The sequence below is a fragment of the Cyprinodon tularosa genome, unplaced genomic scaffold, assembly GCF_016077235.1.
Source record: "Cyprinodon tularosa strain WSP-4 unplaced genomic scaffold, ASM1607723v1 ctg437, whole genome shotgun sequence".
Lineage (NCBI taxonomy): Eukaryota > Metazoa > Chordata > Actinopteri > Cyprinodontiformes > Cyprinodontidae > Cyprinodon > Cyprinodon tularosa.
Window position 1 is genome coordinate 131,431 of NW_024039160.1, and position 14,879 is coordinate 146,309.

General features: G+C 38.6%; 1 protein-coding gene across 12 annotated transcripts in view; it reads left to right on the top strand.

The window, feature by feature from the left end:
• Positions 1-14,879, top strand: part of LOC119792970 (ELKS/Rab6-interacting/CAST family member 1-like) — a 163,860-nt gene that overhangs the window by 130,970 nt on the left and 18,011 nt on the right. For 9 of the 12 annotated variants that reach the window (XM_038299841.1, XM_038299846.1, XM_038299843.1 and 6 more), the window contains one exon: positions 6,440-6,625. In XM_038299841.1, coding sequence (XP_038155769.1) covers positions 6,440-6,625 — 186 coding nt within the window. Of the gene's footprint in view, positions 1-6,439; positions 6,626-14,879 lie in introns of those variants that run through there. The other 3 variants (XR_005282049.1, XR_005282050.1, XR_005282051.1) reach the window with 1 other exon arrangement.

Genomic DNA, 14,879 nt, shown 5'->3' on the forward strand with positions numbered 1-14,879 from the left:
CCCAGCAGTGTGATTGAGTTCGGGTGTATTTTATTGTGTTTATACAAATGTAGTCACGGTCATGTGGTGTGCTCTAAACCTTTAGTAGAAATGGCTGAAGAGGTTGATGTTGATCATAAAGCTGTATGACTGAATTATTTTTGGAGATTCAGAGAAAGGGGACCATCAAAGAACTCTCCCACTGTGATCAGCCTCAGGGAAATGGTAAAAAAATCATATCTTAGAGTCTCCATAACAGTTTTTTTTTCCTTTTTCTTTTTTTTTAAACCAGGGAGGCCTAGAAAAGATCAGGTTAGTCCTCGATTGTTCTCTTTCCTCTAGTGCAGTTACTGTTGTAGAGATTCCTGATTGCTTCTCTTTGGCGTTCTTTATACTACAGTGAGAATCCTGCAGGGACATGTGAGGCTAATGAAATGGCTCAAGCTACCACTATGTCCCAAAGCAGGGTATTTGGATTGTTTTAAAAAGATGCTGAAAACCACTGTAGATCCATTAACCACACCCAGAGATTATTTCAGCATAATTTCTGTTAAAAAAGCTTTGAGATTTTTTTTGTTTCTGTCTTTTCTTTTGCTAAATTCATAGTGTTTAGTTCAGATTTCAGTTTTTGTTTTCATATTTCTTTTTATGATTTCCAAATCTTGTTTTCCACTTGGACACATTTTAGGAGACAAAAGAAATGGCTGCTGTTGTTCCTTTGCTGTGAAAGTATTTACCAAATCACTTCATTCATTCCTTTCTTTGTGTCTGCTTCTAGTTTGTCTTGTGTTTGATCCTCGGAGCTTTGCTGCAGGTCTGGAAAGTGTCGACAGGGATTTTTTTTTTTTACTGTTTGACAGAATAGTATAAATTAGAACGTGTGAGATACCAGCTGTTGACCACATGCAAGGTTTATTTTGGGGCTATAAAACAAACTCTGTTGAAGTGTCTTCATATAGGCAGCATATAATTTTTGCAAGCCCGAATATAAAACCCTGCAGTCTTATATTCCATCCTTTGCTCCTCACTTCTCCTCATAACTCCCTTTTTCCACTGAACGGAAATGGACAGCAATAGATTTTTTAATAGACTGTTTCCTACAGGGAGCTTTTCTGTGGAAAATACTGCAACCAAAGCTTCTCTCTGTGCTGATAAGAGTCCTAAATTGCGATGCATTTCCATCTGTGTACTGCAGCGGCACTTGCCTTAACATTGAAATATCTGGATGTATACAATTTATGTACGCCTGTTTGTGTTGGTGGCGGGTTTGATCCAAGAAGGTGCTTTTTATGGGTCGTGGAGATAATCAGGAGCAGCTCAGAATAACATTCAGTGTGTACATGTGTAGGCGTGCATCACCGTGTCTGTGGTCGCTTTCAATAAGGTGAAATTAAAGGTGACAGATCCTCTGATTCACTGTCAGCTTTAATTGCAGATTTAGTGCAGAGAGGAACGTTTGCAAAGAATATTTTAGCATTAAAAACACCCACATCCACATTGTTTCCTTTGCTTGTCAGCTTTGTAAATCACGAGAAGTTACTGAATAATAAGCATTGTGTCCACGTGGAGTCTTATGTTTTTGGCTTCATTCAGGTGAAATCTAAGGAAGTTTTCATTCCCGCTAGAAGTATAATGGATTGCCGGGACTGTAAATATGCTTGCAGATTTTCTGTTGTAAAAAAAGGGGAAAACAATAAATTTTATAATAGATGAATAATATTTCACAGTTTCACCTTCTACAAGTACAGACGCATCCATTGTGTGAGTGAACAATGCTGGTGTTGTCATTGACTAAACAATTATTCTCTCTCTAACTGGCTTCAACGACAGATATAGTTAAAAAGTGTTTTACAAATGTTTGATATCAGCTCATTTATTGGAGAATGGGCAATAGGGACAGTGATTTCAGTCTTTAAAGTCCAGTTTATAAATAAGATTATATATTGTCCACATATATGTTTATGCATTTAGCAGATGCATTTAGTAGACACAATGTTACAGTTATCATCACTATCTCAATAAGTTCTCTAGAGGAAAATTCCTAGTCAGAATCAGTGGTGATAGCAAAGAGGGAAGTGAATAAAAAGTAGTTGAGGGGTACAGAGGTGTAGGTAAGAATTAGGATTGGAGATGCTCTTTAAAGAGGTTGGTCTTTAGGAGTTGAAAATAGATAGGGACGCTGCTGTTCTTGTAGGTCATTCCACCATTTTGGAACAAGCCATGGAAACAGTCTGGATTTTCCTAAGCGTGGTGTAGGCACTGCTAGAAGACAATCCATTGCTGAATGGTTTGACTGAGTTGTGACATACTGTAAGTCTTTGCCAGAGGGTTCAAGTAGACGGGAGCCGTACCCTTAAGCACTTTGTATGCTACCATCAGCGTCTTGTATTTGATGTGGGCAGCCAGGGGTAACTAACCTGGCAGTAGCCAGATAGATATGTGTAGAACTGAGTTGAGTTCTACGTTAAGAATCTGGAATGGCTGGCGTACAGTCTGTCTGTAAGGACGAACGTTTACTACCATACTTGAAGCTGATTGGGTGACATCCCAGCTACAATCGCAGCAGCAAATCACAACGTTTTAGACGTGCGCCAGGAATGACAGGTGGGGCGTGTTTACTGAAATGTAGACCATTGTTGGAAGTTTACGGAGAAGTCATCATGTCATCGTGCAATGATTTTTGTAGAATTTGCCAGAAAAACCTCTGCATAAAAGTCTTGCAGCGCAAGTTTAGTATCGACAGGTGAGTCCTCCAGCATAGCCATGTTTGCAATGCCCCAGCAAGGCCATTCTGACTGTCGTAATTTCCGACATGTCCTGACCCAAAACACACTGCTTGGATGTCATTGGCCCAACGCGCTTGGTGTTACGACACTGACTTATTAGTGTTGTGAGACTAAAAACTCAGATCTTGTGACAAGCAGAGCAAGGTGACGTGAGACAATTTGGGCCACCTTGACTATAATAGTCAAGGTGGGAGACAACCACAGACTGCACCAGGAGCTGGGTAGCATGTTGGGTTAGGTATGGCCAGATCTTTCTTATGTTAGTAGTGTCAAGTAACAAGATCGAGAAACAGAGGTAACATCATCTTAAAAGTTCAGCTAGTCATCAGTCATTATACCCTACTTTCTTGCTGCCTTTAGTCTGTCCTTGATTTAGTCAAACATAAGGATCCAGTCTGGGTATAGTCTGGCATATGAAAGCCTTATTTCCAATTTTCTGAGCAAACCTCCTTGTTTGACTCCAACCTGTTACCTCGAACTGTTGGATTATATTAATTTCTTTGCTCCTTCCTTTTTTTTTTCTTTTTTTTTTACCAGTTTTCTCTGCAGTCCTTGTGTCTGACCGTGGCAGCACTGGTTCAGTGTTTGCTTAAAGAATTAGAAGAATGGACAAGTGAAGGACAAAAGAGCTAACACAGTATCATAATCATGTTGTTTGCACAACGAGAGACCTGTAACTAAACGTAGACAGAGTGCCGAGTTTTCACCTAATAGATGTTTTCAAATCACTTTGGTTGAAATAAAATACTGTTTACATATCAAACCATGATTTTTCTGGCATTAGTCATAATTCCAATAAACAAAGTTAGGAACAAATTGTCTTTGTGGCAGACTTCCATAATAAATTGCCTAAAGATTTTATTTGATGTTCTGCTTAGTGTGTTGATTGTAGATTATTATAAATGCTTAAAGACTAAATCTCTTATAAAGTATTAGAAAAATAAGAGGTTCAAATAAACCTCCCCAGAGGCAAATAGTAAATAAATTAAGAATGAGTTTTACAAAATGCCGTCTACTATAACATTTCTGACCAATACTGTGCATTTTTTTTCCCAATTAAGGTGTTTTGAAAAGAAAATGCTAAAAGCTTCAGAACTGTGCTATTGCAAAATTAGAACATTCAATAGAAGAGTTTGAAATGGCATCTGCAAAAAAAAAGCCAAAAGACAAGATAACAATGTACAGATCTTGATATCTATTCTAGAAGCTGATCAGAGGGATGAGTAAAGAGCAAAGATGGAGTTCACATGAGTGACAGGATCTTACTTTTTAATTCTGCTTGTGTGTTTGCCGAATAAAAAAAGCACAGAGGGTTGGTGTGGACGACAGTACTTTGTTAAATATAGCTCACTAACACACACTTATACTGCTGGCCCTCTTAAAATGCTTCCTCTGCACTTAAATCCTGGTATTCCACAAGGGGAAGAGTTTGGTCTGTTTGTTTTATCTGTGCGAGTGTGTGTCTGTCATGGGCACGTCTCATGGGCGGTCCTGTCTCAGATCCCTTAAACGCTTGCACCTCTTTCGCTCCTCTCATCCCCGTTCCCACGCTAACCAGACACACATCTTGAATATATTGTTACCGTAGCCTGTTTATCACCTAATGTACTGTTTACAATGTAAAAACACGATTAACTGAAAAACAATGTAATGTAAAATACTTTTCCTTCTGCTATTTAGAAGCATTTTCTATGGATTACACAGTAAAAAATAAAGATTTTCTGTCTGTAAAATCTGAAAATATGAAAGACATATAAAATTTAGTAGTGTTTGGTTTGGTGTAATGCCACTGCCCAACCTTTTTTTAGGCAGAACACAGCATTTTAAGGCATATTTTAAGTCTTTGTAGTTTTTAGTAGTGTAATACTACAGTCACACCCGGTGCCTTGTAATTATACAGATATAATTCAGTGTATTTTAGTGGTTTTACGTGATAGAGCAACACAAAGTCCAACATTGTGAAGGGAAGGAGGAAATGTCCATGTGGTTTATATTCATAAAAATGTGAGGAGCATTTGCATTCAACTCATCTGAGTCAGACCTTGTTGAACCACATTCTGCTATAATTAAAGCGGCATGTCTCTAAGAGCTCTGCCCATCAAATAAACTGAAATGTTTCTGCATCCCTTTTACATGTTTCTAGTTTTTGTTGTTTGTTGTGATTTTCTGGACTTTGACTAGGCCATTACAATAAAAGCTGTTGAGGGGTGTCCTCGCTATTTCCTCTGCATGCAGACAGAGCTATATGTGTTAAAACACCAGATTATTTAATCCTCTACTTCTCCTTTATCCTGTGGGGTTCCACAGGGCTCAGTCATAGGTCTCCTTCTTTTCTCCTTCTGTTTGCCCCTATTGTCAGGGTTCCTGTGTGTTAGTGAGTGCGAGTTATGCATCTTCATTCAGAGAGGATCTTTGGGGAGAACCTGCATAGCCTACACAGGTGAAGATAATGTTCTTAATCAGAGTGCTGGGCTTAAAAGAGCAGCAGAGCCTTTACTCAGGGTGGGTTTCTTGTGTGTAGTAGAAGTTTGTCGTTTCCTTCTAGTCTCTAGTTTCTTCTCAAGTATTTTCCCCTTACGTTATTGGTTTTTGTTTGGTTTTCAGTATTTTTGTATTTTTTCCTCTGTTCCCTTCGGACTTTTATTAAATTATCCAAACTCATCCGTGCCAACTCCTCTCTGCATTTGGGTCCTCAAAACCTCCACACAACCTGACACCTATGGGTTCTATACTTTAAAAGTGTAGGAGTGATTTTCATTATGATGCCGGCAACAGTCAAGTGAATGATTTATTGTTATTTTTAAACGTTGTGTTCTTAATATTTTGTATAATATTTTTACTTTATTATGTGCAGCACTGTTGCAGCCTTGGTTACTTTAAAATAGATAAATAAGGTAGTAGGTAGGGTGTGTTGTGTCACAGTTTTAGACCAAACATACCGGTATAATTTTTTTCATCATCTATTCAGAGCACATTTACTTTAACCTGTGAATAAACCTAATGGGACTCTTTATGACCATCTCAGTACAAGCAGTGAGTTAATTTTACCCAATGGAACCTTCATGATAAATAGGTGCCTTCTCAAGCCATTGTGTTGCACTGGGTACAGTGTTGGTAAAATAGCAGTGTTCTCAAAGAACATGTTAGACATATCTGCAGATTTAAGGAGTGTTTATTTTTTAAAAATGTGTCGTAATTGTCCCTCCACTCCACAGTTACACTCTGCTTTCTCTCAGCAGCTTAATTTTAATTAAATGCATTGATGTTTAAGGTAATAACACCACAAAATATTAACTCCAAATGTTATTAAACATCAAACAAGCCCTTTGAGTAATCACGCGAGGATGTTTTGGTACTGGTTGCTTTTGAATTCAGTACCAAAATGATTTCCTGTATCCCAATGTTTTATCACTTTTTGATGAGTAATGGTTAACATCTCTGGCATACATAGTCCACTAACTCTGTAAATTTCATTCATTACTTTGTACCATTGATGGTTGTAATTGATTGTTTGTACTTTCCACATTGAAGTGTCTATCAAGTCTGTGTTTCACCTTCTTCCAACCATATCTGCATGCCTTTCTCTTTCCTCGACTATTAAACTAACCATTATTACTGTTTTTTTTCCGTTTTTATTTGTATTAATTAAATATTTTTTTCTGCCCTTCCTATAGATTCTCTCTCCTCTCCTGGACCTGCATCAGAACCGCAATAAACTGAAGCTGTACATAAGTCACCTAACCTCTCTGTGTCAGGAGCGAGATCCAATCATATTGCAGGACTTTGCCCCGCCCCCAGCTTATCACCGCTCTGACTCCGCCTCTTGGCACACGCAGCTGCACAGCATGACGGAGGAGCAGGTGACAGAGTTTGTTTTTCTTTTTGCATCATTGTCAAGATAAGCAAACTTGTTTATCTTTCTTTCTATATACAGTGAGGGAAAATAAGTATTTGAACACTCTGCTATGTTGCAAGTTCCCCCACTTAGAAATCATGGAAGTGTCTGAAATTGTCATCGTAGGTGCGTGTCCAGTGTGAGAGACATAATTTAAAAAATATTCAGAAATCACAATGTATGATTTTCTAACTATTTATCTGTATGATACAGCTGCAAATATTTATTTGAACACCTAAGAAATTCCCTGTTAATATTCGGTACAGTAGCCTTTGTTTGCAATTTAAGAGGTCAAACATTTCCTGTAGTTTTTCAACAGGTTTGCAAACAGTGGTGAGTGATGGCCTAGTGGTTAGAACAGTGTGCTTGGGCTCTGAGAGGGTTGCAAGTACCCGGTTCGAACCCTACAGCCTGCACTCTGGCTCCCTGAGCAAATGCCTTAACCCCAAACTGCTCCCTGGGGTGGGCTGCCATTGTGGGTGCCGCACAATGGCAGCCCACTGCTCCCCTAGGGGAAAGGTTAAATCCGAGAGTTAATTACGTTGCTTTGTACTTACCAATAAAGTTGAATTCTATTCCATTCTATTTTACACTGCAGGATGGATTTTGGCACACTCTTCCATATAGATCTTCTCTAGATCAGTCAGGTTTCTGGGCTGTCACTGAGAAACAAAGAGTTTGAGCTCCCTCCAAAGATTCTGTATTGGATTTAGGTCTGGAGACTGGCTAGGCCACGCCAGAACCTTGATATGTCTCTTCCAGAGCTACTCCTTGGTTAGTACAGTTCAGTCGCCCCGTCACATGCAGAAAAATACCTCCAAAGCATGATGCTACCACCTCCATGCTTTTCAGTAGGGATGGTGTTCTTGGGAAGCTACTCATCATTGTTCTATCTATTATGGTCTCACCTGATCTCATGGCTTTCTCCCATGACTCCTCTGGATCATTCAAATGGTCAGTGACAAACGGGCCTTGATGTGCTGATTTAAACAGGGGAACCTTCTGTGCCATACATGAAACCGTGATGTCTTAGTGTATTACCAACAGTAACCATGGAAACTGGGGTCCCAGCTCATTTTCAGGTCATTGATCAGCTCCTCCTGTGTTGTTCTGGGCTGATTTCTCACCTTTCTTAGGATCCTTGAGACCCCACGAGGTGAAATCTTACATGGAGCCCCAGTCCGAGGGAGATTGACAGTCATGTTTAGTTTCTTCCATTTTCTAATGATTGCTCCAAAGGTGCACCAAGCTGCTTGGCAATTTCCCTACCGCCCTTTTCAGCCTTGTGGAGGCCTGCAATTTAGTCTTTGGCTTCTCTGGACAGCTCTTTGGTCGTTGCCATGTTAGCAGTTGGATTCTTACTGTTTGTATTGGGCGGACAAGTGTCTTTATGTAGCTAACAACCTCCAACAGGTGCATCTAATTTAGGATAATAAATAGAGTGGATGTGGACATTTTGAAGGCAGACTAACAGGACTTTGAGTGTTAGGATTCTAGCTCATAGACAGGTGTTCAAATACGTATTTGCAGCTGTAACACACAAATACATAGTTAAAAAAATCTTATATTGTGATTTATGGATTTTTATCTTCTTCATGTCATGTTTTTTCATGTCTCTCACAGTGGACATGCACCTACAATGACAATTTCAGACCCTTCCATGATTTCTAAGTGGAAGATCTTGCAAAATAGCAGGGTGTTCAAATACTTATTTTCCTCCCTGTATCTGAGGTTTTTAGGCTAATTATTACCCAGAACCTGGATCAAATTCACAACTTCTTCAGGTTCTAAAACTAGCCTGAGTGTGTCTGAGTTCTATTTGTTGACATATGAATTTTGGCATGTGTATGAGTGAGATTCAAGGCCCACACTGGCTGGCTTGGGAGGTTTTCTGGCAATAGTTTTGACGTTTCTGAAATATTTACTTCAACGGGTCTCTTGTTGACAAGCAACTGGCTGCAGAACAAATACTGGATAAGACATTTATCTGACCGTACAGTGCAGGGAGTGAACTCTACTTCAGGTTTCTGACAGGATGAGGAAGGTGGGTTCATGTGCACCGCAGCAAGACAGTGGAAGAGGTTCTGTTTTGCTGAAGAAATCAAGGCAGAATTGGGGCTCAGGGAAATGCCTACATGTTGTTTCATTATCATGGTTACCACTTGTGTTTTCAGGCTTTCAATATAAACAGTGCATTATTCAATTAAACAAATTGGGTCTGTCTAAGGCTTCCTCTTTCTCCATATTGAAAACATATCAGCTAAAACATGGTTGCTACATGTGGTACGCATTGAAACCGGTAACTATAGACGCAGACACACTTGCGGAGCTCAGTAACAAAGTGTGTGGTTTGGTTACCAGTTTCCTACAGTCTCCATGAAAGCCTTATTGTACGTCTCAGTGCTGAGAAACGTCTCTGTTTAGCAGGAGCGCTTCACATATGGAGCGGCTCGGTTTCCTGTTGCTTTGAATAAACTTGGAAAATACAGAATCAAGCTGTCATTTTATCCCAATGCATATAAAACAATCCGAGGGACTTTCTCAGACAGAGAAAACATAATGCATATTTTTCATCATCAGCCTGAAATGCAGACTTTATTTTGCGGTCAGGAGGCCAGACATTAGCTTTCAAATGCAAAAGCGCGCTCTATTAAAACTGATTATGTGGGCAGCTGTTAAAGCTTATCTAAGAAGGAATGCAGCCTGCAGTGTATTATTTTCAGAGAGAACCGAAAAATATTTGATCCATAACAGTTCTCATGGTTACAAACCAGCCAAATGTACAGCTGGGATGAAAAATGATCCTAACTAACTTTCTAATAAATCGACCCAACTTCATTGCCTTTTCATTTTCTAAATTGAACTCTTAGTAAGAAGCCCTGCTTTATCACACAACCATCAGCAATGGATAATAAATAATCTTTTCTGTTGAACTTTTCCACTTTTTTCACATTACAGGCACAAAAAAATAATTGAACTGTGATTTTCTATTAAACCAAAACAAATAGAAAGATGATAATCAGCATTTTTATTCAGCCCCATTTAATCTGATACCTGCAAATTAAAATAGCCTTTGATCAATCTAGTCATCACTATAATCCAGCTGTTTAGATTATTAAAGAGAGTTATGAAGCATCATGATTAGCAAAGAATTCAGCAGACAGCTGAAAAAAAGACAGGTTTAGGAGTTTTAGAGAAGTTAATAACATTAAAATGATATCTTCAGGTTTGAAATCTTACTATTCTGGTGATTTGTTTAATTTGTCTGAGTGACTGAAGAGACGTTACATTAAAAACTCTAGATGAAGAGCAGGGATCTAACCGCTAATAGACATGTATAGAGAAAGTGTTTTATTTTGTCTGTTTTTTAATGCACTGCTGGAAGAGGTTTAATGAGTCAGACTGTGTCTTTAGTTAAAGCCGCTAACTTTCATTACATTCTGTGAGTGCAGGCCATATTGGATTCAGCACTCTCAACTTCCAGAACATCCTGCTTCAGTTGAAGTAAAACCTGGTTCTAGATTGATTGACTAACTTTATTGATCTCACAGTAAAGATATTTACTTGTTAAATCAGCTCATATGGTCAAAGAAGAGGAATGTGCCAAAGGAAGAAACGGGTTCATCGAATATATATACAGTATATACAGTGCGTCCATATATGAGTTTTTTTTTTTTTTTTTTTTTTTTTTATAGTAGGATCAATATACAGGGTTATTGCAAAGGGTGTTTATTCTGGTATTTATATGGATGGATATTTTTTTTTCTCTTATGCCCCAGTTCTGCCCTTCTTTGTGTTCATCTGTCGCATATAAATCTAATGAAATACATCAACTCCTATGGTACAAAATCTAGAAAGTATGACGAGTACGGATACCGCTACGTGGTGCTAAATGCTCCATCCATCAGAAAGATTACTTCTGTGTTCAAACCCAAATCTAAATACTTTGTGTTGTGGCCTGTGAGGAGAATTACCTTATAATCGGCTGCCTTTAAGCATCCTAGTTCTGCCACCTGATCTTAATCCTTTGGAAAATTCACCCCATTACTCAGTTTCTCTCATATAGTTCAGATCTTTACACAATAAACCCTAAATCTCATTCTTGTCATTATTTGTTATGAATTCTGTTTTTATAAAGGCGCTAAAGAAAATTATCATAATGGTTCCCATTAGAAAATAGAAAATAAAAATGCTCCTTAGTAGTTATATTAACATCTTCATACTTTGCGCTGGTTTACCCTTAAAAAATAAACTAGATAGATTTTGAGTTTTAAAGCTTTATTAGGTAACTTTTGCTGTTTATATTAAACTAAATCTGGACAATGTCATACATATTTAATTTACCACATCTCACATCTTTATCTTATCAGTTTAAGGTTTTATTTTTCATTACTTCACTTTTAAAGTGAAAGAGACAGTATTGGCTGCTACAGCCTCCTGACTGTATGGTTAATATCACCCACAATCCAAGCTGCGTTCATTTTCTACATATAGTTGTTTATGTTGGAGAGAAATGCTAAAGCCGTCCTGATTATATTTAACGATGTTAATAGAAAATAGCAAATTTTTTTAAACGGGTGGAGAACTGCTTCTATAAGACTTCATGCAAAACAGTAACATAAACTGCTGCTGTAACCGGGAGAAAATATGCTAACATTAAGTAGCACAAGTTATCACCAAACTGTGGTGAATAAAAACATTAAGTAATGACCACAAAAATAAAAATAAAGACTTTGTATCCAATTCATTTATTTGATAAAGTGTCAGACAGGTTTCAAGAAATGCTTACACTTAAAGGACTGTGATCTTTTTTATGAACTTCTCCAGTAAAGATTGAATGTTAGAATAAAAAAGGTTTTATTTAAAATATGCTTCCTATTTTTTATAATTTCCATTATGTTCTATTTTCTTCTGGCCTTGCCGTCTCCTACCACTCCCTCTTTTATGCTTGTTCCCCCTGGAGTCATTGCATTAACTCTGTATTTCCTATTCACATCTCGTTCACTGCATGTCGGTGCTGTTTTTGAGGTTTTAAAGCCCTTACAAGAAGTATTTTGGGGTGGGAGGTTTCTCTTGACAGCAATTCCCTTCACAATTTGAATCTTTCTGCTTAATGCTCCGGCCAGACTCACCCAGACTCAGGCAGTGCCACTTGGCACAATGCATGAGGGGTTTTTGTTGTTTATTTTTATTTTTTTTCGTTTTGTTGTTTTTTTTTACCTACCACTTGGCAAAATGCATAATGTTTTTTGTTTTTTTTCTAGCTACCAACAATGCTTACACACAATCACAAAGAGCACAGCAGTCGTCTTTTATTCAGCGCCGTGTTTCTCATTTTCCTTCATCATTTGTCGCCATCACCCTGACTGACCCTGTTAATACACACTGAGACTGGCACACAGACTCCCTCCAGACCACCGGGCCACAGTGTGCCAGCCTCTCTGCTCTGTTTTGTGGCGGCGGTGTGTGTTTTACAAGCCTTTACTTGGCTCTGTTAAAATGCACGGCACTCTGTAAAGACATTAGCTTTGCGCTAAAATAGCATGTAAGACACAAACTCTTAGAAAATTCTGTACATGATTTTTATACCTGAGCAGCGAGGGCTTCAGTACATGAGTTAAATGTGTTGTCTTTTCATACACAGTAGTTCAAACACTTATTTCCACCTGCAGTGTGGAAAACCTCACACACAGAGCTGTGAATCTCTCATCTATAACAGCAGGTATAACAATAAAACATTTTCATTCTACAAATAAAGGTTTGGGAATAAAAGGATTTTGGTATCTAATGTTTAGAAGTATCAAGTATTACTAAATGTCTTTGGAAATATAGTAGCCGGACATGTTTATTGCCAAGAAGCTCTTATGCTGCGTTCACACCGGGGGCAGCTGGCGCGACAGAAGCAGCGAGTTTACATGCAAAGTCAATGGTTGACGCGCATCAAGGCGCAGCAAAAGGTCCCGCGGCGCGTTTTGAGCAGCAGGCGCAGCGCGTCTGAGCAGCTGAAGCAGCGCGTCGGGCGCGTTTTAGCATCTGACGCGCGTGACGCGCCGCAAACGCGTTGCTGCTCGAGATGGAAAAATTGAATTTTTGCTGCTCGACGCGCCGCGTCAACCAATCAGAGAAGCTGATCTGGGAGCTGGCTGGGAGAGAGACACAGCGCTGATGACACAGACCGCTCTGATTACTCCTCTTAAACAGTTTATTAACGCATAATTAACTTAAAATATATACATCTGCCGGCAGAATATGTTCGCTTTTATTATTGTGGTGCCTGCAGATCGGAATATTTAGATGAAAAACACCTACCAGCAGCCGCGGTAAACCGCGAGGAGGCGACCCGCCAGAGGCTGCTGATGAATTGATTCCTTCTGTCGGCGCACCGCCGTTATGTGGGGGTCTGAGCGGCTCCGACAGAAATAATATTGGGAGGCAGGATTGTAATCTGGATGAACTGACTGCACTGAGGAAGTTTTCAGGTGTATTTTCTCACTTAAAAACATATTAAAACTACTTTATTCCCACTGATCACAGCAAATATAGCTGCAAGGCAGAGAAAGGATAGTGAAGCTCCGCCCAACGCGCGTCAGAGCCACTTTTGGACCGCGCAGGCAGAGCAGCAAAGCTGCTTCAGCCGCGCGTCAGAACTAACTGGTACAAGCAGCAAAAATGAAGCAGCAGACGCGATTTTGCTGCTATTGCAGCGTCCGGTCTGAACGTAGCATTAGGGTCGCTGATGTTGCATTAACAAAATTGAGATGATAACTGTGATTCTATAGTTATTAACTTCAGTTTTTCCTAATAGTTTATTTTACCACAGGAACAATGCAAAAAAAAATTCTAATTTCATAAATTTTTGGAAATTTCTGTTTCTCGTTCTTGTTCCCTATACTGTCTACAGTTTAGTCCAGGATTCAGCATTATTTTCATTCTGAACCTTTTATCATAATGAAAGTGCTCTATATTCCTGGGTTGTTTTTTTATGGTTTTGTTTTTTAAACAAACCATAAAACATGAATTTAGTTTGGTTGTGGAGTTCTAACTAAATATAAATCCAATTTTTTTCACTTTATCAAAATATCTTACAGAGATCTCTACCTTTACTACACACATTACTATATGGTGAGGACTAAGGAAAAATACCCCTATTGGCCGTTCAACTTTGAACAGGAGCTTTAAAAAGATTTACTAGCAGTGATTCCATTAACCATCAACTAGAGCAAATTATGATTGTTTTTCAATAAAACTTGGTGTTTTTTTCTGTTGTATTGAAATTTGTTTATTTCGCAAAACTGCAATTTGAAAAAAAAAAATTTCACGAGTCACATGATCTGCAACTGGACCTTAATGCCTTGCAAAAACACGAAGTAGACCAGAAGGGATGAAGGCGCCCTCTAGATCCGTGGCTGAAATATGGATATGTCTGTATGTTTTACATCTACTACTGCTATTCTGTTTTCCTTGCATGAACAAATCTATTAATTTGCAATTTTAACCATATTTGTTATTAAATGGAAGTACAGCAAGTTTAAAAAATGTTTTAAATTTGCAGACAGTTGTTCATATTTGTAATGGAAAGACAGCTACTGTTTGTTTCTGCTGACAAAAGGTGCAGACTTTGAATTATTTCTTGGCTTTAAATTTACTCCAGTATGCTGTTGAAGATTCTCAGTCATGCAGGTCCCCATTACAAAGGGGTGGACCTGTTTTTGGTTCAATTTGCATGTTTTCTAAGCCATATCAAGGTTTTTGTTGAGCTACTCTATAAAGCCTGGAGCTCAAGCTATTCCAGACATTTTGAATTGAGAAAGCTTTCTGGATGGGAAGAGAAACATCTTCAAATTTGAAAAAAAAAGTCCAGTGGTTTATTTTTAGCATTTTTTATATAGTAAAAAACAACTTTTATATAGTAGCTTAGTTGCAGCCCTTCACAGAGCCAATGCGTAAAGTTTCCTGGATGATCCACTCACACATAAACAGCATCACTCCAGATATGAACACCTTCATTATAGATCGAGATGGCTTCTTTCTGTCCAGCTTCAGAGTTACTCCGAGACATTAATATCTGCTGTGGCTTAGCAATCTGAATGCAGATGATCCTGGAGCACACCAGATGGCTGATGTGACTCTTTAATTGGACATACCCTGGTTATATAAGTCAGTTCTATAAACAGGGTTATTTTTTCAGCCTCATGTACTGGCGATTTAAAGCCAATTAC